The 22,300-nt window shown below is 33.5% G+C and overlaps 1 protein-coding gene and 1 long non-coding RNA gene across 4 annotated transcripts in view; one reads left to right on the forward strand and one right to left on the reverse strand.

Moving 5' to 3' along the window:
• Positions 1 to 897: 897 nt before the first annotated feature.
• LOC107890595 (uncharacterized) lies at positions 898 to 7,585 on the reverse strand. The gene is made up of 3 exons (XR_001681998.2): positions 7,377 to 7,585; positions 7,085 to 7,154; positions 898 to 1,678 (listed from the first exon to the last, which is right to left on the reverse strand). It is a non-coding gene; the product is annotated as an uncharacterized lncRNA (long non-coding RNA).
• A 663-nt stretch (positions 7,586 to 8,248) lies between these two features.
• LOC107892445 (myosin-8) overlaps positions 8,249 to 22,300 on the forward strand; it is a 24,681-nt gene continuing 10,629 nt past the window's right edge. Inside the window, exons 1-36 of one of the 3 annotated variants that reach the window (XR_005918302.1) lie at positions 8,249 to 8,735; positions 9,578 to 9,706; positions 10,830 to 10,973; positions 11,322 to 11,467; positions 11,570 to 11,729; positions 11,883 to 11,941; positions 12,056 to 12,215; positions 12,986 to 13,135; positions 13,210 to 13,346; positions 13,443 to 13,589; positions 13,697 to 13,798; positions 14,166 to 14,223; positions 14,310 to 14,411; positions 14,893 to 14,930; positions 15,093 to 15,219; positions 15,673 to 15,843; positions 15,935 to 16,066; positions 16,155 to 16,264; positions 16,400 to 16,466; positions 16,691 to 16,868; positions 16,977 to 17,182; positions 17,544 to 17,663; positions 18,025 to 18,123; positions 18,398 to 19,156; positions 19,287 to 19,426; positions 19,566 to 19,668; positions 19,752 to 19,880; positions 19,958 to 20,047; positions 20,133 to 20,228; positions 20,306 to 20,395; positions 20,481 to 20,576; positions 20,707 to 20,845; positions 20,985 to 21,072; positions 21,195 to 21,215; positions 21,332 to 21,412; positions 21,523 to 21,557. Coding sequence is in view for 1 of the 3 variants with exons in the window: in XM_041101227.1 (XP_040957161.1) it covers positions 8,733 to 8,735; positions 9,578 to 9,706; positions 10,830 to 10,973; positions 11,322 to 11,467; positions 11,570 to 11,729; positions 11,883 to 11,941; positions 12,056 to 12,215; positions 12,986 to 13,135; positions 13,210 to 13,346; positions 13,443 to 13,589; positions 13,697 to 13,798; positions 14,166 to 14,223; positions 14,310 to 14,411; positions 14,893 to 14,930; positions 15,093 to 15,219; positions 15,673 to 15,843; positions 15,935 to 16,066; positions 16,155 to 16,264; positions 16,400 to 16,466; positions 16,691 to 16,868; positions 16,977 to 17,182; positions 17,544 to 17,663; positions 18,025 to 18,123; positions 18,398 to 19,156; positions 19,287 to 19,426; positions 20,985 to 21,084; positions 21,195 to 21,215; positions 21,631 to 21,654 (3,789 nt within the window). In the remaining 2 variants the exon portion in view is untranslated. Of the gene's footprint in view, positions 8,736 to 9,577; positions 9,707 to 10,829; positions 10,974 to 11,321; positions 11,468 to 11,569; positions 11,730 to 11,882; positions 11,942 to 12,055; positions 12,216 to 12,985; positions 13,136 to 13,209; positions 13,347 to 13,442; positions 13,590 to 13,696; positions 13,799 to 14,165; positions 14,224 to 14,309; positions 14,412 to 14,892; positions 14,931 to 15,092; positions 15,220 to 15,672; positions 15,844 to 15,934; positions 16,067 to 16,154; positions 16,265 to 16,399; positions 16,467 to 16,690; positions 16,869 to 16,976; positions 17,183 to 17,543; positions 17,664 to 18,024; positions 18,124 to 18,397; positions 19,157 to 19,286; positions 19,427 to 19,565; positions 19,669 to 19,751; positions 19,881 to 19,957; positions 20,048 to 20,132; positions 20,229 to 20,305; positions 20,396 to 20,480; positions 20,577 to 20,706; positions 20,846 to 20,984; positions 21,085 to 21,194; positions 21,216 to 21,331; positions 21,413 to 21,522; positions 21,558 to 21,630; positions 21,655 to 22,300 lie in introns of those variants that run through there. The other 2 variants (XR_005918303.1, XM_041101227.1) reach the window with 2 other exon arrangements.

A 22,300-nucleotide genomic window follows, 5' to 3' on the forward strand; every position in this document is an offset into this window, starting at 1 on the left:
AATTTAACCTAAACTTTTAAATTCGAAAAAAAACTAAACCCTTCAAATTAAAAGTATGAAAACAAGTTAAAGAAAAAAAGTACTAAAACTACATTTTAAACGCACATACTAGTTCTAAATTAAAGGTTGAGCATGATGATTGGTGTCAACTTATAATAACCTTATCACATCACTTCAGCTATAACTATAACCTTTAGCAAATTTATAAATTTATTGTCCTTTAAATGAAATCAATTTCAAGAATAATTAGTAACATTGTTAAGCTCCTGTACTTAAATTCGATTATGTTACTTAACTGACGATTTTTCAGCCATGTGACGTATATTAATATTTTTCTGTTGACACTGATAGCTTTGAGACTCTCATAAATACACTACTACGAATCTTTTATGTTCTTTTGTTGGAAAACAAATCCAAACACCAAAAATCTTAGAGGTGCATGCTTTAATTTAGACTAAGCATATATCTGCTACGCTATAATTTACACTACTACCTTAATTTTAATCGTCATGAAAGAATCACGCATTTTCATTCCAAAAACAATAGATTATAATATGTTATAGGTACTATACTATTCACGAATTAGTCCTGCTTTTTATTTCTAAAAATTAATTCCTCTACTTCTAAAATTTCAAAATTTTCAAAACTCAAGTTTAATTATAATGTTAATTTTTGTTAAATTACATGACTACTAAGAGAGCATTTCTTTTTTATTTCAAAATGTCATACCAACAAATTTAATGGAAAAATTTAACAATGTAACAATTTGACCTAAATTTTGAAATCTGAAAAATATAGCAATTAAATTTCTGAAAAGTACAGGGATCGATGGCATATTTTAACCAAAATAACAATATAATCAAGTTAAATGTTACCGGATTCAAATATGAGACACTATTGTTGAAGCAGCTTGAACCATCTTCTATTTCAAATCAAATACAAATATCAAGCTTTTATCACATTATACAAAACATTCATTTTGATTAAAAACAAATTCAAGTCATTTTAAACACTTTAGAATCATTTTTAAATAAGTTCTAGGTGCTTGGGGATGATCGAGACCAAGTTCGAGTCTCCAGGAGTCAAAACAAGTAAAAATAGGGGAGGGATCCCTATCTGCCAGACGTGTATCTGTAGAAGTTCCTGCTACTGATTTACTTGTACCGATACATCTTACCACTTGCATTGGTAGAAGTTTGTCAGGATCCAAAAAATGACCCTAAAACACACCTAATTTGATCTAAAACAATACCAAATCATTTCTAAACATTATGAAACACTAAATACAAGTTTTAAACACCATTTAAGCATCTTTAAACACATTCAAACATAAGCCTTCAAACATGAAGATCACTTTACCAATTTCATACTTCAATTTTATCTACTTGACATGGAAGCAACCAATGACTGATAGCATAGCATTAATTTAAGATCATGCATCTCAACTTAATCACATAATCATATCATCGAACACTTAGATTATTGAACATGTTTAACTTGTATTTTTTTAAGCATAGAAGATACCAAGGCATCATAATTGACTCCAAAAACTAAATTACAACACTAGATACATGCCGACTCTATTTTAGCATTCAACTTACGATTCAAACATTACTGAGCTGAGATTTGAAACCTGGATGCTGCCAACCTTCTTGAATCCACAAGACCTAATTGAAACCTGCGCACAGAAACAAACAAATCCACACACTAAACAAAAGAGCTCAATGGTCTAACATAATTTGAAAACAATGTATATAATAAAATTTAAACATATAAATTTGATATAAAATCATTTTTAACAAGTGTATATCAAGGAATCTTTGTTTCATGTCCTTTACTAAAACTTTCATACCAAATTCATGCTCGAGTTAAGTCTCATATAACATCATCTCATTATGCCTTTAATGCCATGCACTATCATGTCTAGTATCATCAATTAGATTTAAGCATAACATCAATACTATCTCAATTTAATTAATAATCATATGGCATTCTCATACCACTATTGATATCTCAACATCAAGATTCAAAAGGCATTTCATATACAAATATTCATTTTCTCATTTCATGATCGGATCCATTGATTCATTTTATAACCATATCGGCCCTCGGGGCCCATAATATCCGAATCGCATGGTTTTTCACGTGCTATCTTTCCATGCTTTAATAATTCATTTTCAATTTCCACGATCAACATTTAACATTAAACTTTTAAACTTATTAAGCAAATCACATGATTTATAATCCCTATTAACCAAACACAGAGTCAAGATGGATACACGGATCAACCAATCATTACACCAAAATAGCTGACACTCAATGCATCATCAGTACGTCCGAAATAATGCGCGCTCCGCGCCTCATCAGTATTAGACCTGTCCATGGGCCGGGCCGGGTTCGGGCCGGGCCCACAAAAAATTTTCAGCCCGTTTACTAGGCCCGGGCCCGGCCCAAAATATGGGCCTGAGATTTTGTCCAGGCCCTGCCCGAAGAAAAAATACGGGGCCCGGCCCGGCCCGTTTTTAATTAAAATTAAAATTAAAATTATTTTTTAATAAAATTAAAACTAATTGTTATTAAAATTAATTGTTAGTAAAATTATCAAATTATTAATTGTTAATTGTATTAATTGTTGTAATAAAATCTAACATTTGATTAGTAAATTTATCAAATTATTAATTGTATTAATTGTTGTAATAAAATCTAATATTTGATTAGTAAATTTATCAAATTATTAATTGTATTAATTGTTGTAACAAAATCTAACATTTGATTAGTAAAACAAACTTGATGTTTTATTATTATTATTTTGTAACACTAGTCAAGGAAATGAAAGTAAATAAACTTAAAATAAAAAAACTATTATATTTTAAAAATAAAAAATATATATTTAATATTTTCGGGCCGGGCCGGGCCCGGGCCAAAAAATCTTGCCCAAGGCCCGGCCCATTTTTTAAACGGGCCTAAAATTTTGCCCAAGCCCATATTTCGGGCCTATATTTTTACCCAAACCCTCCCATATTTCGGGCGGGCCGTCGGGCCGGGCGGCCCATGGACAGGTCTAATCAGTAGGAACCGAAGTAATAAATGTAAATGCGCCTAGCACCTCATTGGTAAAAACCAAAATAAACCCCATACACTAATCCTATATCATGCCAACTATATCTAACTCTATCCGAGACCGTTAATTGTATTCAATATTTCAAAGTATATATGTTCCACATGTTATTAACTTTTATATATCAAACTCATATCTCTCTAAAATCATTTATCATTTCATAACATTACTATTCTTTTACATCTCATATACAATCAATATGGCAATTCACATATCAATTTCATGCTTTTATATATCATCTACTTAAGTATTCATACTTTCACATATCAATATCACATTTATCTCACAGTTACATTTTCACATCAAGATACGCATACATACAAATACACAAACTATCATCACACTATAATCATTCATCTTATATACTATCATCACAGTTTTCACAAGTTCACAACCATATAATACTTACCAAATCATGAGACAAGTAGGGTCATTACCTTAATCAAGCTATTTTGTAACAAGTCATATATATAATATTCAAATCATGAAACCACAAACCGGATAAAGCTACTCGTCTACGGTTTCCGCCTTTCCTTTATCCCGCGACGTCCCAACGCCGTCTTTAGCTACGTACGATAATTCGATTATTGACGCGATATTAGTTTTCATACAAACACATCAATTAAACATAAATTGCATTTTATTCATTTTAGCCCCTATAAGCCCTAATATCCGAAATGCTTGTATTTTTCGATATCTAATATCTAATATCAAATCAAAATTTAATTTCATATTTTTTCATTAGGGACCCAAAGCTTTCAATCTACAACAAAATTTTCTAACCACTTTCACTTTATTTAATTTGATCCCTAATGTCATAAAATTAATTATAGGTTTTAGTTGAATTTCTAATCAAATCCAACACTTTTCTCTACTTTCTAACTTAGTCCTAATATAATTTAAGCTAATCCTTCAAAAATCTATTACTATCAATTTTAATTTCATGAAAACTCATTAATGGAAACTTGGATTTAACTTGACAATTTGGAAATCTAAAACATGTGCAAGACTAAGCTTAGTTGATAAAATATCTATAATAATCTCATGAAAATAACTTGGTTACCTTGGTTATTTGGGACCGAAATTTGAAGAAAACTTAACCTTCTTTTTCTCTTTTCTATTCGGTTTGAGAGGTAGGAGATAATATTTTTGTTTTTCTCTCACCCACTTGCTTGCCATATATATATAGATTAACATGGTTATTAACTTAGTTAACTAATAATTAACTATACTTTAATAATAGTTAGTGGGAAGTGTTGACATACTTAGCACTTAAATATTGACATGAATCATAAATAGCTCAATAACTCCAAGGTCCCTAGTTTAATTACTTATTAAACCCTCAAGCATTTTCTAAATTAAAACTTAATAGTGATTGCACTTTTACAATTTAGTCTCTGTACTATAATTAATAATTTTCTCGATTTAATTACTCGACCATTTAATAATATAAATTCTCATACTAAATGTGTAAACCCTCCATTCATAAACTCAATTTATGGTATCCAGTTTTGAAATTACATTTTTCAACACCAGCTAAAATCAGGTCGTTACAATGACTCTCAATTAAAGCACACTAAATCAATATTAAAATTCCATTCAAGCACTAGTTTAATACACTCACATCAATTATTTATTATATAATTAACTTAGCATGAATCGCCATTAATATATAAATAGACAATTTGACATTCACTTCATAAAGAATTTTTATCAAGTATCAGGCTAAATGTTGTCATGTCATATACATATATAAATAAAAATATGCTAATATCACCATTTAGATGACCAATGACTAATCATATAGCTCCATTTTTTTAATTATATTGTCCAATTTTGCCTAATACCAAACTATCAGAATAAGATAATGGAACTAAGTGACACTGCCTTGCCTTTAAAGTGTTGACACCATCTTTGAGGTATCCATACACATATATCAGTAGCATCACCTTTAAGGTGTTGTAGACTCATAGTACCACTCTAAGGTGCAAATATATATAATGTCAACATCACGGTACTACTAATTTCTATCCCTACTGGCACGCTAATGTATCATTGACCTATAGTTTAAGTCCCGGCTTTTTACACCCATATTATTTTAGGTAGACAATATGCTCAGCAAAAGTTAATAGTTTACAAATTCCAAATTCAGTATACTCCTAATATGCCATCAATATACCAATTCCATAAACATAAGCCATCAAATTAAAGACATTTATTCCATCATGATCAAATATTCAATTTACACCTAATATGCCATCAATGTATCAATTTCCCATAAACACAAGCCATTAAATTCAAGACATTTCTATTATGGCCAAATATTCAATATACAACAAATATGCTATCAGTACACCAATTTTCCATTTTTATCATTTAAATCCAAAGATTAGAAGAGTCATGTTTCCCATTTCACACAACAAACAAGAGATATGTAATGTTTGGATTGTATCAAATGGTAAAAATGAAAAATTGACACATTGATGGTGTATTAGGTATACATTGAATATTCAGCCATGATGGTAATATCTTGAATTTAAGAGCTTGTGTTTATAACTCTTGAAAATGAGCCATACTGTGGATTTTTCTATTCTTCTGTCTTCCAACCTATGCGTGAGAAAGGAATACAAACGTGCAAAGCATAAAGCTTAATAGTGCGCACTTTAATTTTAGTCACTAAATGAATAGCACTCTATAGAAATGAGTCTGACAAATATAGTAACACAATCATGTATCAAATAAGAAAATCCCAATCAATATACACACTAAATCAATAAAGGTATCCCATTCAACCATTAATTTAATCTTCCTACGTCATTTATTTATTAACAAAATTAATTCTAACATGAATCACCATTTATATACAAACCAATAGATAAACTGACATTCATTTCACAAATAAATGTCAAGTATCAATTCAGACATCATCATGTCATATATATATATATAGGCTTAATACCTAGGACCCCTATACAATAGGCAAATTGTTTGTTTGACACCTCAAGAAGTTTTTTAGTCAGTTTATACCTGCACTTCCATTCCGTCAAGAAAAAAGCTCCACACTCACCTTAAAAATACTCCAACCTGCCTCCACTGTTTCAAAAAGGAAAACAATCCATTCGGACTGGGGTGGTTTGGAATCCACTGGGCAGTTTAAGTTTTGCCATCCCTAGTCTATGGGAAAGGATAAGAGAAGTATTCATTGGAGGAGTTGGAAGAACATTTGTGAGATTAAACTATGAGGAGGTATGGGATTCAAAGATATGTTTGCATTCTACAAAGCTTGTTTTGCTAAGGAGGTAGGGATGGAGACTGCTAAAGAATAATAACTCTTTGGTAATGCGCTAAAGGCAAAATATTAACCAACAACAATTTCTTGGATGCAAACCTCAGACAAAATCCATCATTTACATGGAGCAATATATGGAGTGTGAAGGATGTGGTGGAGGCTGGGGTAAGATGCAGGGTGGGCAATGGTAAAAGAATTCAGGTATGAGATGATAAATGGGTTGCTAGCAATGCTACATATAAAGGGCAAACCACAAGAGATAACACATGCACCATTTTCTAGGTTAATGAGTTAAATAGATACAGAAACTAAGCAGTGGAGATGCAACTTGAACAATAGCCTTTTTCTAATCTTGGAGGATGCTCATAAAATTCATTGTCTTCCTATTAGTGCACATGGATTAGAGGATGAGCTGGTTTGAAATTTGAATAAATACGGAGCATACCCGGTCAAGATTGGTTATAACATGATCGTGGCTAATGCAAGGGAGAATGTAGCTATATCACAAACCGCTCAAGAGGAAAATGAGCTAGTTTTTCAAGAGGTTATGGGGGAGATTGCGAAGCACGGTTGGAATCTTGCCTGGAACACACATGGCTATCTGGTTCTAGAGAAACAAATTCATACACGGACTGGAATGTCGAAAAGAGGGTCAAAAGCAATTCATAACTTCATACCTGACGGAATGCAAATCGCTAACACCTGTAAAGCCTCCTAGCCCTGAATCGAGAGTAGCTCTCTAGAAACCTGTGCAAGAACCGACAATTATATTCTACTTTGATGCGGCCGTTGATATTGAACAAATAGTAGGAGTTAGTGGGCATCGTGGACAGAAATCACCGTGGTGAAAGGACTTAGCAGCATGAACGATAAAAATTCCCAATTGGACATAACCACATGCAAGCTACCAAGCACTGAAATTTGCTAGTATTAGGGCCTTTTGACATAGAACCAGAAGGGGATACTTACAATTATCGACGATGGGCCAACTTTGGGACGTTTAGATCCTGCAAATTCGTGAGGGGAATAAGACAGCACAATTGTTAGTTAGCAAAGTTTTAGTTTAGGGGTTTCTGAAAACTGCTTTTGGCTCGAGGAAGAGGCATACTATTTGGCTAATGCTGTTGGAAACAAACGGTCCTTTCTCTAATTAATTAAGCCAAACCAATATTTAGGTTAAAATATGCTCCTAGTCCCTGTAATATTTATATAATTTGAAATTTAACTTCTCTATTTTTATTTTCAAGATTTTTTTTTTCACATTTCAAATTTTAGATCCAATAATTAACCCGGTTAACCCAGTTAAAAATTTTCTGTTGTGACATTTTTAAAGGAAAGAAATACTCATTTAGTAACTATGTAATAAAAAATAATATTAAATTAAACCTAAATTTGAAGAAAATTTTAACTATATCAATAATTGAACTTACATTTTTTAATTTTAAAAAATAAAAAGACCAAATTTCTTTGAATAAAAGTAAAGTGACTAAATTTTAAATGTGCAAACTTGAAATGTTATTATATATACTATTATTATTTGGCATAAGATATTATTTAATCTTTTAACTTGGAAATTTTTTCCAACTTAATCCTTAAAATTTTTTTTTAATCCACATTATCATTAGAGCTTGACAATTTTTTTTAGTTTTGGTGGTATTTTAATATTGTGCAACATCATAACAAATTTAGGGACTAAATTAAAAAAATTACCAAATTTAGGATTAAATGTTGCTTTTTTGCGATTATCAGCAAATATACTCTAAACTTAAGGACAAACTAGGAATTTCGTATTATAGATTTTGCCTTTATGCGTTCACGTCGTTGAGGAAAACCAAAAAAAACGAGAGTGAGACATAAAAGGAAAAAGAAAAAAAATACAAGAGAGAAAACGAAGGAAAAAAAGTGTTGCAAAGGCGAAGGAGTGATTGTTAATGTTGGATGTAATTTCTTTGCATTGCGAGAAGGAAAGGTTTAAAGGTCTGCCATTGTATAGCTTTTCTTCTGCAATGGCGTTTTGCTTCATTGTGACCTCTTCCCTCACCCATTCATTTCCTATAAAAACGAATTAAATTTTATATAAAAAAGGCATTTTGATATCAAATTCTCTGCTGTTGTAGAGAAAAGGGAGAGATACATTTGGTACGGTTAGAGAGAGGAGCGAGCGAGGGAGAGAAAGAGAGAGAGAGGAGAGGGGGAAGAGCTAGGAGTGTGAAAGTGAGGCAGGGATTTGGAGGAAAACTTGGGATGGCAATTTGTTTCGCATTGTCTTGTGGAAGGATCTAGGGTTTATTGGCACTGCCTCGGATCTGAATCTAACCAGAAAAAATGGTCAGCATTTGTTTTCCCTGCGATTTCAAGTTTTTTTTTTTTTTCACTTTTCATGTATTTGCATCACAGTTAAATGTAAAGTGGTTGTTCTGTTAATTTTAGATTCAGTTTCATGAAAAAGAAGATAGCTCATTTAGCTCCAAATGAACTAATCAAAATTAAAAATTATTGTTACTCTTTCGCCCCCTAAATGGTGATCCTTTTGTTGTTGTATAGATTTAGAGATGTTTATTATTTAAATGAATTACTTTTTTTTTCTTTTTGCTATTTATTTTGTCAAGACTAATTTATTTTTTTGAGAAAATATAGTTTTGTTTGTAATTCCAGTTACTAGAGCTGCATTTCTGTTTTTCTTTGTCTGTAAGATTTTTTAGAGTTAGTAATCTGTACATTGTTTTTTCTTTTAAATGAATAGAAAGTAGCTCTTTTATTTGCTTTATGCAATTCAATAAATAATATACCCTTTTTTGTGAAGTAGCTAACTAAAATTAATGGTAGTTTAGAAAGGTTTGATGTTCACAGCTTTAGCCCTGTTCTTTGTTGGGATCATGTTTTGTGGCTTGAATTTGTTATTTCCAAGTCGCAAATTAAATAAATTTTGACTTGTTAATGCAACGACATTAGAAATTTGTTTTAGAGAATTGTGTGAGATACATAGAAATCAAAGTTTAGTTTCTCCAATGTGGCATTGGATGGTGGTGACTAAACACACCGTTCAACATTTTTGCTGGTCCTACATATCTACTTGCGTAATCAATACAATTTGGTTTCATGTTTCATTGTTTGAGATGAGTCTCTTTTCTTTCAAATTGATATGCTCAAGATTTGACATGGCCTTGCAGGTTGCTCCATCCAGTATTCTTGTTGGATCTCATGTTTGGGTGGAGGACCCAGATGTAGCTTGGATAGATGGAGAAGTAAAGGAAGTTAAGGGGGAAGAGATTACAGTAGATTCTACATCAGGGAAGATAGTGAGTGCTTATTCTCAGGATTTTATGTGATTTTCTTTTTTTTTCTCCACCCCCACCCCCTGGACACACACACTTCTTGCATGGAGGACATTTTTTTCTTTCTTTTGTGCTTGGCATCATGATTCGTGATTCATGAAACATGTATATGTGTTTTAAACTGAAACCGAAGAACCAAAGAATCGGTGAATATGACATCATTGGCAGCCATAGTTTAATGAACTTCAATGTATTTAAGTTGCTACTGAATTTCTTAGGTGAGACAATAAGATGATTTTAATCACATCTAGAGATTAATTTTCCATACGTTTTTCTAAACAACAAAATACTGCTATAAAAAGCACAGATGGCAATGGTATGGTCTCTTACTATTTGGTTGCCAGTCAGGTTTGAAGAAACACAGTAGACGTTATTGGAGAAGCTGGTGGAATTTGAGGTTAATCTGACCTTGTTGATAGGATATTTTTAGGTCAGGTGTGATATAAGCTCATGATGCTCATTTAGAGAAACTAGAAAGGAAAATCCCTAACTTCCGAATTAGTCATATATATTGAATTCTTTAGACCTTGTTGATTGGATATTTTTAGGTCAGATTCTAAGCTCATGATGCTTACCACAATAACTTTGAGAAATTTTTAGGACTCAGGTTTTTCTAAGTCATAATCTGCTAAAGATAACTAAGGGCGTGAATTATGGATTTTTTTTCTTATATTTAGGATGCAAGAGTTATCATGTGCATTCAAGGTGAATGATGTGTCTGATAAAAGTTGTGGTAAACTGAATGCTGAAGTAAACAGCTTTATGATGCAAGGGAAGCTATGGAAATTTGTTTTACTTTCTGACTTCCTTAGCGGAAGCCGTGTTTTCAAAGCTGCTGGTTTGAAACTTCGTGTTCAGCTTATGTATGTTCTATGTAGATATTTCAATGGTAAATCATATTTTCTTTATATATTATTAACATGGTTCGATGCTTCAGCTAACAGCATCTGTTATCTTTTCAAGCTCTAATTTCATTCACTATATATGCCAGTCTGTATTAGTTCTTTCTTTATTTAGTCATTGTTTTGGTGCATGAAATTGGATTTTGAAAGGTTTGTCGCTTTTGTATTCCTTTCATATTGTGTAGATTGTTGCCAAAACATCTAATGTCTATCCAAAGGACCCTGAATTTCCTTCATGTGGTGTTGATGATATGACAAGGCTAGCATATTTGCATGAACCTGGGGTTTTGCAGAATTTAAAATGTCGATATGATATCAATGAAATATATGTAAGTATTAACAGCAGGTTTGCACCCCTTTACCTTTTTTTAGTGTTTGATATATTATGATGTTATGGCATTGGTTACCCAGATTAATTACTTTGCATCATGAGTCACTTAATGCAATCCTTTGACTATGGTTTATGATGGTCGAGTGTGAATATGTTGCTTTAATTTGTTGTGTGCCTGTTTTTTTTCTAGAGATGCATGTTATTGTTTGAAGCTAAATGTGCTGATGTATATTCCAGACCTACATGGGAAATATATTGGTTGCTTTAATTTGTTGTGTGGCTGTTTGTTTTTTTTCTAGGGATATGTATTGTTGTTTGAAGCTAAATGTGCTGATGTTTATTCCAGACCTACACAGGAAATATATTGATTGCTGTAAATCCTTTTCGAAGACTGCCACATTTATACAGCAGTCATATGATGGAACAATACAAAGGGGCAGCTTTTGGTGAGCTGAGCCCACATCCGTTTGCTGTTGCAGATGCTTCATATAGGTAAAGCATTTTTATGCTTCCCTTATCATAAAGTTCTTTTTGCATTCTTCATGTGCTTATTGATGTAATAAGTGTTATTGATGTAATAAGTGTTCTGAACAGACACATGATCAATGAGGGGATAAGCCAATCAATTTTGGTAAGTGGGGAAAGTGGAGCCGGTAAAACAGAGAGTACAAAGATGCTTATGCGCTATCTAGCCTATATGGGAGGGAGAGTTAGCAAGGCAGAGGAACGCTCTGTGGAGCAGAAGGTCTTGGAGGTAGCTCAAACTAAATAATTTGGTTTTGCTATTTGTGTGAAATTGATGAATTTGATGTTGCTTTCTTGGTTGTATGGTTCTCCATTGTCCTTCTTGGAAAATGAGATTGCTTGAATAATTTCTTTTCCTAATGATTTTTATCCTCATTTGTAGTCTAATCCTGTTCTGGAAGCCTTTGGCAATGCGAAGACTGTCAGAAACAATAATTCAAGGTTTGAAATCTACATTTAGGGCATAGGATATTCCACATGCCTTGAGGATTTTTTTGCCAGTCCCTTCTTTTAATTGGTGAAAGACTTCCCTGACTGATTATAATGTAATTGCAGTCGCTTTGGCAAGTTTGTGGAAATTCAATTTGATCCAAGGGGCCAAATTTCTGGAGCTGCAATAAGGACTTACTTGCTAGAACGATCTCGTGTTTGTCAGGTGTCTGACCCGGAGAGAAACTATCATTGCTTTTATATGCTTTGTGCTGCACCGCCGGAGGTAATTGTGTCTCTGATATTTCTGCATTTCGCTTCACTGAGAAATCCAAGTTTATTTTGTAACGCTAATTACAGAAAAAAAAATCACAGTAGAAGTCTTGCTCTAGCTTAAGCTTTTAAGTTGTTTAGATCTAGTTTTCTTGAAAAACAAATTTTGCCTCAATAATTGTAATTCTTTTGTTAATTTAAGAAGAAAAAGAGAAGAAAAAAAGCTGCTGGCTGCTGCCAATTGGGGCTGCTGTTGAACAGAAAAGAGAGAAAAGAAATGGGAGAATAATTCTGAATAAAATGCATAAACATTTTTCTTTCTTACAGAGGTATTTATACACTCAAAACAAATACAAAATAAGGAAAGAAATCTCTACAATCCTAATTGGCAGCCTAAATCATATAATTACAATCCCTAATTTTATGCAAAAAATTATAGCATAACTTAACAATTCTTTTAAACTGAAACATAGTGTTGAAGGAAAGGGATGATCTTAAATTGCTGAAAGTAGGTCTCTGGTAATATAGCTTGCAGCACCCTCAAGCTCTAAGGGTTGGGTTATCAAATTCTTGTTATTTTTTTCCAAAGAATTTTCTTTTTGTGTCAAAGTATGCAGGGCCCATTTTCAGACTTCCATTTCCAAATGTGGTTAATGCAAATAAAAATTGTTTTTGGGTCCTCATAATACCTCTTGTAACATGACAGTTTCATTTTTGCCTATGTTGACTGGTTTTTTGTTACCAAAGAGGCACCTAACTCTCTTTTGGTCTTTTTCCTATCAGGAAGCTGAGAAGTACAAATTGGGAAATCCACGAACTTTTCATTATTTAAACCAGTCAAATTGTTATGAGCTGGATGGCGTAGATAGTTCTAAAGAGTATCTTTTAACTAAGAGGGCTATGGATGTTGTTGGTATCAGTCAGGGAGAGCAGGTAATGCATTTTGTTTGTTATTTAGTTGGAATAATGTCACCTTTTTTTTTTCTTTATAATCTCTGCCATATCAGGATGGAATATTCCGAGTTGTGGCTGCAATTCTTCATTTAGGAAATATTGAGTTCAAAAAGGGACAGGAAATAGATTCTGCTGAACCTAAGGATGATAAATCTCGGTTCCATCTAAAAACCGCAGCAGAGCTATTAATGTAATTTGTTATTACTATTTTTTTCCTTAAACATCCATGCCTTTGTCCTCATATGCAGAATTGAATGGAAAAACTCAAATATGTGTCTCTCTTTAGGTGTAATGAGAAGGCTCTTGAAGACTCCCTATGCAAACGTGTTATGGTGACTCGTGATGAGAGCATTACAAAATCGCTTGACCCTGTTTCAGCAGCTCTCAGCAGAGATGCTTTGGCAAAAATTGTTTATTCAAAATTATTTGACTGGTAACTTTCAATGTACCAGATGGATTCGCTCTAGAGACACACACATACACTGATTCAAAACATCCATCTATAGTTATTTCTTAACACTTTGTACTTTGGTTCCTCAGGCTTGTGGACAAGATAAATGTTTCTATTAGTCAGGATCCTGAATCAAAATCGTTGATTGGTGTTCTGGATATTTATGGATTTGAGAGTTTCAAGACAAACAGGTGCTTAACCGGTATGCTTTGTTTTCGTCATTCAGAAATCAATTTTTTTTCATGACATCCCTCTATATTTTTTATGATTGGGATGTCTAGTTAAGGGAATTCAATATTTAAAGGCCATGATGTGTCAAATCCCTTAATGACTATGCTGGGTGTTGCTGATCAAATTTGGGGATATTATTGCTTCTCTTTCTTGGCTAGAGTGATCACTTGTCTTTAGTTTTTCTTCCTGGATGATTGCAGCATTAAATACCTTTTAAAGCTCATTTTGCCTGCATGTTTGTGCCAGTTTTTCAAGTTTTGCAGTGTGGATTCCTTAGTTTCCCTACATCAATACTTACACAATTTTTGAAATTTTCATTGTATGCAGTTTTGAGCAATTTTGCATCAATTTGACAAATGAAAAGCTGCAGCAGCATTTTAATCAGGTTTATGCATTAGATTGATTCTAATGTATTTAGGATATTGTCAGCTTCTAAAACTATCTTAACATAACTGTGATGTCATTTGCCAGCATGTTTTTAAGATGGAGCAGGAAGAATACAAGAAAGAAGAAATTGACTGGAGTTATATAGAATTTATTGATAATCAAGATATTCTTGATCTTATTGAAAAGGTGCATCAAAATTTCTATTTCACTTTGCTGTTTTCATGCCCGTATCTCACTTTCTATAATGTGACTAACTCTGCCAATATATGTGCAGACATACACATACACACACACACACACTTGTTTCTTGTCTTAGTGCTACACCTGTACATATTTTCTTTTATCTTTTCATTCATGTATTGGAAATTTATTAATTGCATTGGAAGTAACACTCCATCCATGTCAATATGTTAGACGCTGCCCTTTTTGAACTTTCTTTTAATCAAATATCAACTTTGGAAGGACTGAAAAAAAGGATCCTGTAGAGTTTGGAAGAAGATTTTAAGGTTGAAGGGTTTTTTTTTTCTTTTCACTAAAATGATTTAAACTACTAATTGTTTTTTGAAACAATGCCAGAGAGGAACTTTTTGAAACCGAGAAGGGGGACTAAATTGTCATGATGTATAGAACTTTTTTATCTTCTAATGTTTTTCTTTCCTGCTTACAGAAACCTGGTGGCATCATAGCTCTTCTTGATGAGGCTTGGTAGGTATCAGAATAACAACAATGATAATTCACCTCTTCTTATTTTAAGAAAATTGGTTTGTCTCCCTGTGAAAATTGTGACAATTACTCCTGTTACTTTTAACTTTCTCTTGCTTCAAACACCCTTTGAAATTGTGACAATTATTCCTGTTATGTTCATAGTATGTTTCCCAGATCAACACATGAGACATTTGCTCAAAAGCTTTATCAAACTTTTAAAGACAATAAACGCTTCAGTAAGCCTAAGCTGTCACGCACTGACTTCACCATTTGTCATTACGCTGGTGATGTAAGTATTTTTACTGTGCTATGCATCCATAGGAACTCTGTGCTAGAAGATAAGGGTGCTCAAATATCTCTGTTATTCTCCACTAAATTTAGATTGTCTAATGCATTTGGCTGCTCTTATGAGTCCTATGCCTGCAGAATATGTTATCTCCAAATTGGTTAATATTAGACAAGAAGGTCTCAATTAGCTAATAATACTCAAACTACACATAAGAACCCATGTTTAACAAATGCGGAATCTCCTGAATAACCCTGATTTAATAGATCAACAAGACCTAAATAACATGAACTTTTATGATTGTTTTCTTCTGTAAGAATTTAAATGGTAATATTGGAACTTAAATAAACTTAAGCCAGTCTCAATGTTAACTAGAAATAGTTACATCTGCCATGATTCTTAAACATACTTCTGTGAAATCTGCTTTATATTAACTTGAAGGAATTTCCGCTATAGGTTACTTACCAGACTGAGCTCTTCCTGGATAAGAACAAAGATTATGTTGTTTCAGAGCATCAAGCTCTGCTGAATGCTTCAGAATGCTCTTTTGTTTCAAGCTTGTTTCCTCCTTCACCCGAGGAATCTTCCAAAACAACAAAGTTCTCCTCAATAGGTTCCTCCTTCAAGGTCTGTTTCTGCTCTAATGTATATGTTAAAGGGAGATTACATGCTTCATCTATTTTCATTCATTTTCATGCATGCCATGTACTTTGAACAGCAACAACTCCAAGCTTTGCTTGAGACTTTGAGTGCCACTGAACCACACTACATTCGTTGTGTGAAGCCCAATAATGCTCTTAAGCCAGGAATATTTGAGAACCAAAATGTACTACAACAACTTCGATGTGGGGTAAGTTTCTATATTTTGGTCAATCCTTGCTTTTGTTGATAAGCAGTCTGTCTGTATGTCCATGTGTGACGTTTATATTTGAATCCAGGGAGTGATGGAGGCAATTAGAATTAGTTGTGCTGGATTTCCCTCTCGAAAGTCGTTTCGTGAATTTGTAGCTCGATTTTCCCTTCTGGCTCCGGAGGTTCTCTCTAAGCGGTAACATTTCTAAAATCTGTTCTTGCAGTTCAAAATTATTACTTCTATCTAGATGCACCTTTTATTCTTTATAATTATGTTACTAGAATCCATGACTTACGAGTGAGGTGCATAACTCTGTTATCTGTTATTCAGTAATAACTATACTGAGGTCACTGCTAGCAAGAAGATTCTGGAGAAGAGTAAGCTCAGTGGTTATCAGGTGCATCCTGTATTTATACATTTTCTTAAAGTTAACTTTGGGACTGTTTTTTTTTTTCATTCCATGTATTTTTTAAGTATTTCATGCATGACATGTATGCCAAAATCTCTTGCTTTCTGGCTAATTCTGTAAGTTTTGGCTCCCAGTCATTTCATATTGTTGCTTTCACTGAGCTCTTGTACCATTTAATAATATTGCACCTTACAGATTTGCTGCTATTGCAGATTGGTAAAACGAAAGTTTTTCTTAGGGCTGGTCAGATGGCAGAGCTAGATGCATTGCGAACTGAGATTTTAGGAAGATCAGCAAGTCTGATACAGAGAAAAGTCCGTACGTACTTGTGTCGTAAACGCTTTATTTTGTTGCGGTTATCTGCCATACAAATTCAAGCCTTGTGTAGAGGTAAAGAGCATTTCATCCATGTGCATTTCTGATTGTATAAGGAATTGGAATTGCTTCCATACATCTACCGTTATTTATTTCACTTTCATTTTTTTAACCTGTTTGCAGGACAAGTTGCACGCCATCAGTATGAGGAAATGAGAAGAGAAGCTGCTGCTCTGAATATTCAAAAACATTTACGCAAGTTTCTTGCAAGGAAAGCGTACAAGAATTTGTACTTCTCAGCTGTTTCTATTCAAACAGGCATGCGTGGGATGATTGCTCGTTGTGAGCTTCTGTCCAGAAAGCAGACAAGAGCTGCAACTGTAATTCAGGTAAAAATAAAATTTTCTTTCTGTTGTTGACATATTAACAGCTAGTAGCTTTCTTTTTATTTCTCATTTGACCCTTTTCTTCAATCTTTTGTTACTGTTTACTTTCCCCATATCTCAATTAGTAGGCTTTATAAAAAATATGTTTTGAAATTCTTGTTATTTCAGGCAACCATTTCATTTGTTTTAGATAAAATTTTACTGAGTGCATTCACAAGTGGGACCTAGGTTTTGCCAGTAAACAAAATTAAAAATTACAAAAAGTCTACTCTGTCCAGTCACTAGTTGTAATTCTAAACTAATAATGTTCATGCTTTTTTTTGCTATGTACAATTGATATTATGCGAGTTCATGTATTTTACAGAGTCACTGTCGACGATTCTTGGCCAACCGTTGTTATCTAAGGTTAAAGAAAGCAGCAATTACTACACAATGTGCCTGGAGAGCAAGGGTTGCACGTAAAGAATTACGGAAGCTAAGAATGGTGATTTTTTCGTTTCTCAAATTTGTTTAAGCTCATGATCTTCTCTTTCATAGGTGTATTCTTGTATTTTTGTTTCAAAAATAATTTCTTCGCAGATGAAAATATTCCCTAAAGTGCTCTATTGCTATACTAATATTAATTTTATTTCTTCTAATTTTGATTAATTATAGAATAATGAAGGAATGTTTAGAATCAATCCCTACTAAAGCTATCTATTAAGAAATGGAATAATCATTCTCTCTTTCTGCTTATATTGCTTCCAACAGTTAAAATTATCATCTTTTGTAGTCTCAGTTTTCTACCATTCTTTCCAAAAGTATGTGCATGATTGTTTCAACTTATCGTTCCTGTCTGTCTGCAGGCCGCCAGGGAAACTGGTGCTCTTCAAGAAGCCAAAACTAAGCTGGAAAAGGAAGTTGAAGAACTTACATGGCGCTTGCAACTAGAGAAACGAACGAGGGTAGATCTTTTCTTAATAATAATGTTACTATTATAAGTACATGTATTTATAACATTTCCAGCTATGATGTCATATAATTTTATGTCTATTCATTAGCATCTTTAATATTTCACCATTGTTTGAATTAGTCCATTTCTACCTTTTTCTAATTTCCCATAGCAAAACATGCTAGAAAAGATAAAGAACCATTAGGAGAATTATCTATTATCTTTTAAACCTAATTTGTAAACTGTAGAGCAAAATTTTCCCCTAACTCATTCATTTATTAGGGCAGGTTGACCTTGAGGAATCAAGAAAACAGGAAAGTGCAAGGTTTGAATCTACTTTACAAAAGATGCAACTTGAGTTTGAGGAATCCAAGAAAAAGGAAAGTGCAAGGTTTGAATCTATTTTGCATAAGAAGGAACTTGAGTTTGAGGAATCCAAAAAACAGGAAAGTGAAAGGTTTGAATCTACTTTGCACAAGATGCAACTTGAGTTTGAGGAATCCAAGAAACAGGAAAGTGAAAGGTTTGAATCTACTTTCCACAAGATGCAAGTTGAGTTTGAGGAATCCAAAAAACAGGAAAGTGAAAGGTTTGAATCTACTACGCAAAAGATGCAACTTGAGTTTGAGGAATCCAAAAAACAGGAAAGAGCAAGGTTTGAATCTACTTTGCACAGAAAGGAACTTCAGTTTCAGCAACTGCAGTTTGAGTTGCAGAAACTGCAACTTGAGTTTGAGGAATCCAAAAAACAGGAAAGAGAAACACTAGAATCTACTTTGCACAAGAAGGAACTTGAGTTTCAGGAATCCAAAAAACAGGAAAGAGCAACATTTGAATCTACTTTGTACAAGAAGGAACTTGAGTTTCAGGAACTGCAAGTTGAGTTTCAGAAAATGCAACTTGAGCTTGAAGAAACAAAAGAGTTGCTAATCAAAGAACGTGAAGCTGCAAAGAAAATTGCAGAACAAGTTCCTGCGGTTCAGGAGATCCCCGTTATTGACGATGAATTAGTAAACAAACTTACTGCTGAAAATGAACAGCTGAAGGTACTGTTAGACATTTGTTGCTTGAAATAAGAACTTAGGTTTGACTAAAGGCTTTCTTGATGTCATTTCTAAACTTGGTTATTCTGCCTTTATGTTTCTTGAAATCTTGTTTGGCACAATGCCATTGTAGGCTCTGGGAAGCTCCTTAGAACAGAAAATTAATGAAACAGAGAGGAAATATGAAGAAACAAACAAGCTTAGTGAAGAGCGACTAAAGCAAGGTTTGGAGGCAGAATCAAAGATAGTTGAGCTCAAAACTGAAATGCAGAGGTTTATACCTATTTTGATCTGCTATAATATGTGTTTGATGGTTATATGTTAGAATGAACATTTAGTCAGTTGTATTTTTCTTTCTCTGACTGGGAAGTTGCTTTTCTTTCATCTGAATGATTGTTTATATCTTAAACAGGCTCGAAAAAAAGATTTTGGACATGGGAGCTGAGGACCAAAAACCGCAGCAGCAGGCCATGCCGAGTGCACTGAGTACAAACATGTCAGAGGTGACATCTGCAGTAAGATATATCTCAACATTCTTTCCTTATTTTTCTTGATTAGAATAATTCTTTCCTTATCTCAACAAGTCCCTTTGGTTCAGGAGATCCCCGTTGTTGATGATGAATCAATGAATAAACCTACCGATATTGAAGATGAATCAATGAATAAACCTACCATTATTGACGATGAATCAATGAATAAACTTACTGCTGAAAATGAACAGCTGAAGGTATTGTTAGACATTTGTTGCTTCAAATACTATCTCAGGTTTGACTAAAGGCTTTCTTGATGTCATTTGGAAAAAAGATTTTGGACATGGGAGCTGAGGACCAGAAACCGCAGCAGCAGGCCATGCCGAGTTCACTGAGTACAACCATGTCAGAGGTGACATCTGCAGTAAGATAAATCTCAACATTGTTTCCTTTTATTTTTATTGAGTAGAATAATTCTTTCCTTATCTCAACAAGTTCCTGTGGTTCAGGAGATCCCTGTTATTGACAATGAATCAAAGAATAAACCTACCGTTATTGGTGATGAATCAATGAATAAACTTACTGCTGAAAAAGAACAGCTGAAGGTATTGTTAGACATTTGTTGCTTTGAATACTATCTCAGGTTTGACTAAAGGCTTTCTTGATGCCATTTGGAAAAAAGATTTTGGACATGGGAGCTGAGGACCAGAAACCACAGCAGCAGACCATGCCGAGTTCACTGAGTACAACCATGTCAGAGGTGACATCTGCAGTAAGATATATCTCAACATTCTTTCCTTTTATTTTTATTGAGTAGAATAATTCTTTCCTTATCTCAACAAGTTCCTGTGGTTCAGGAGATCCCTGTTATTGACAATGAATCAATGAATAAACCTACCGTTATTGACGATGAATCAATAAATAGACTTACTGCTGAAAATGAGCAGCTGAAGGTATTGTTAGACATTTTTTGCTTCGAATACTATCTTAGTTTTGACTAAAAGCTTTCTTGATGTCATTTTTAAACTTGGTTATTCTGCCATTGTGTTTCTTGGAATCTTGTTTGGCACAATGCCATTGTAGGCTCTGGTAAGTACCTTAGAACAGAAAATTAATGAAACAGAGAGGAAATATGAAGAGACAAAAAGCTTAGTGACGAGCGGCTAAAGCAAACTTTGGAAGCAGAGTCAAAGATAATTGAGCTCAAAACTACAGTGCAGAGGTTCATACCTATTTTGATCTGCTATAATATGTGTTTGATGTTTATATGTTAGTATGAACATTTAATTAATTGTATTTTTCATTCTATGAATGGAAAGTTTCTTTCTTTCATCTGAATAATTGTTTTATATCTTTACCAGGCGTGAAGAAAAGATTTTGGACATGGAAACTGACCAGAAATCACAGCAGCAAGCGTTGCTGAGTACACCAAGTAGAAAAATGCCAGAGGTGACATCTTCAGTAAGCTATATCTCAACATTCTTTCCTTATTTTTCTTGAGTTGGTTTGCTGGTTCTGATTATTTTTTGCTTTTTTTATTTTTCCTTGCTGGCCTTTATTTAACTTTGCAGCCTCTGGAAAATGGTCATCATGTAAGTGAAGAATATAGAGACTGTATAATTTCCCTTCACTTCAGTTTATTAGATATACCTGCATACTTGGTTCTTGTTGCCTCTATCATCCTGAGATGGAAAGCTCTTTCTGACAGGCACAACTGAGTTCTGGTCCATCAACAAGGCTTGGTAGAGAAGACAGTAAATTGAGGAGATCCCAAACTGAAAAGCAGCAGGTATGAATTCAATGATATAGAATTTATTTTTCCCTTTTTTCTTTTTTCAAGTATTTGTATTGCATGAAATTTCCAGGGATTAATCTTTGTTGTATGTATCATCTTTGCAGCCGGAGAGTGTAGATGATCTACTCAAATGTGTGGCACAGAATCTTGGGTTCAGTCAAGAAAAGCCTGTTGCAGCATTTACCATATACAAATGCCTTCTCCACTGGAAGTCATTTGAAGCTGAAAAGACAAGTGTTTTTGATCGTCTTATTGAGGTGATGGGCTCTGCACTAGAGGTAACGTATCTATTACAGAAAGCTCATCTTTGTAGATAAAATCGTTGTTCTCAAGATAAACGCCCTTTTCTTGTTGATACTATAACACTACTATTCTCTTTAATCAAAACTATGGTAGCAATTTTGATCCTTTAGTTTGATCAAGAATACTCCAGAGCTGTATTTAGAAAAATGGGGTGAAATATAGGTTTCACTATTCTTTTGCTACTTGTTTTTTACTTTTGCAAGTTTCTAGTAAAGGCAATATGATAAGCAAAATGTTATTCCGATTCAAATATAAATATAATATTTCATGATGTTCTTTCTGTTATCCAAGAACTCTCGAATTTGTGTTAGTTCAAAATGTTATTGGTTTTATTGTTGTTATTATCATTTTTATATTTTTCTATTTGATCCAAGGTGCATTTTTGTTTTTGCTTCTGAGAGCAAGAAATATTTAGAAAAAAATTAGCCTACGAGGCCTTTTATCTTTTTCATTTTGTTGGATTTAGAAGATACAATTATGATTTTTTTTTTTTTTACTTTGTTGAAAAGTAATTATTTCTGTAATAGGAGGGAATATGGAATTATTCTCTTTGCTAGGGACTTATGTTAGATTACTTTA

The sequence above is a fragment of the Gossypium hirsutum genome, chromosome D09 (genome assembly GCF_007990345.1).
Source record: "Gossypium hirsutum isolate 1008001.06 chromosome D09, Gossypium_hirsutum_v2.1, whole genome shotgun sequence".
Classification (NCBI taxonomy): Eukaryota; Viridiplantae; Streptophyta; class Magnoliopsida; order Malvales; family Malvaceae; genus Gossypium; species Gossypium hirsutum.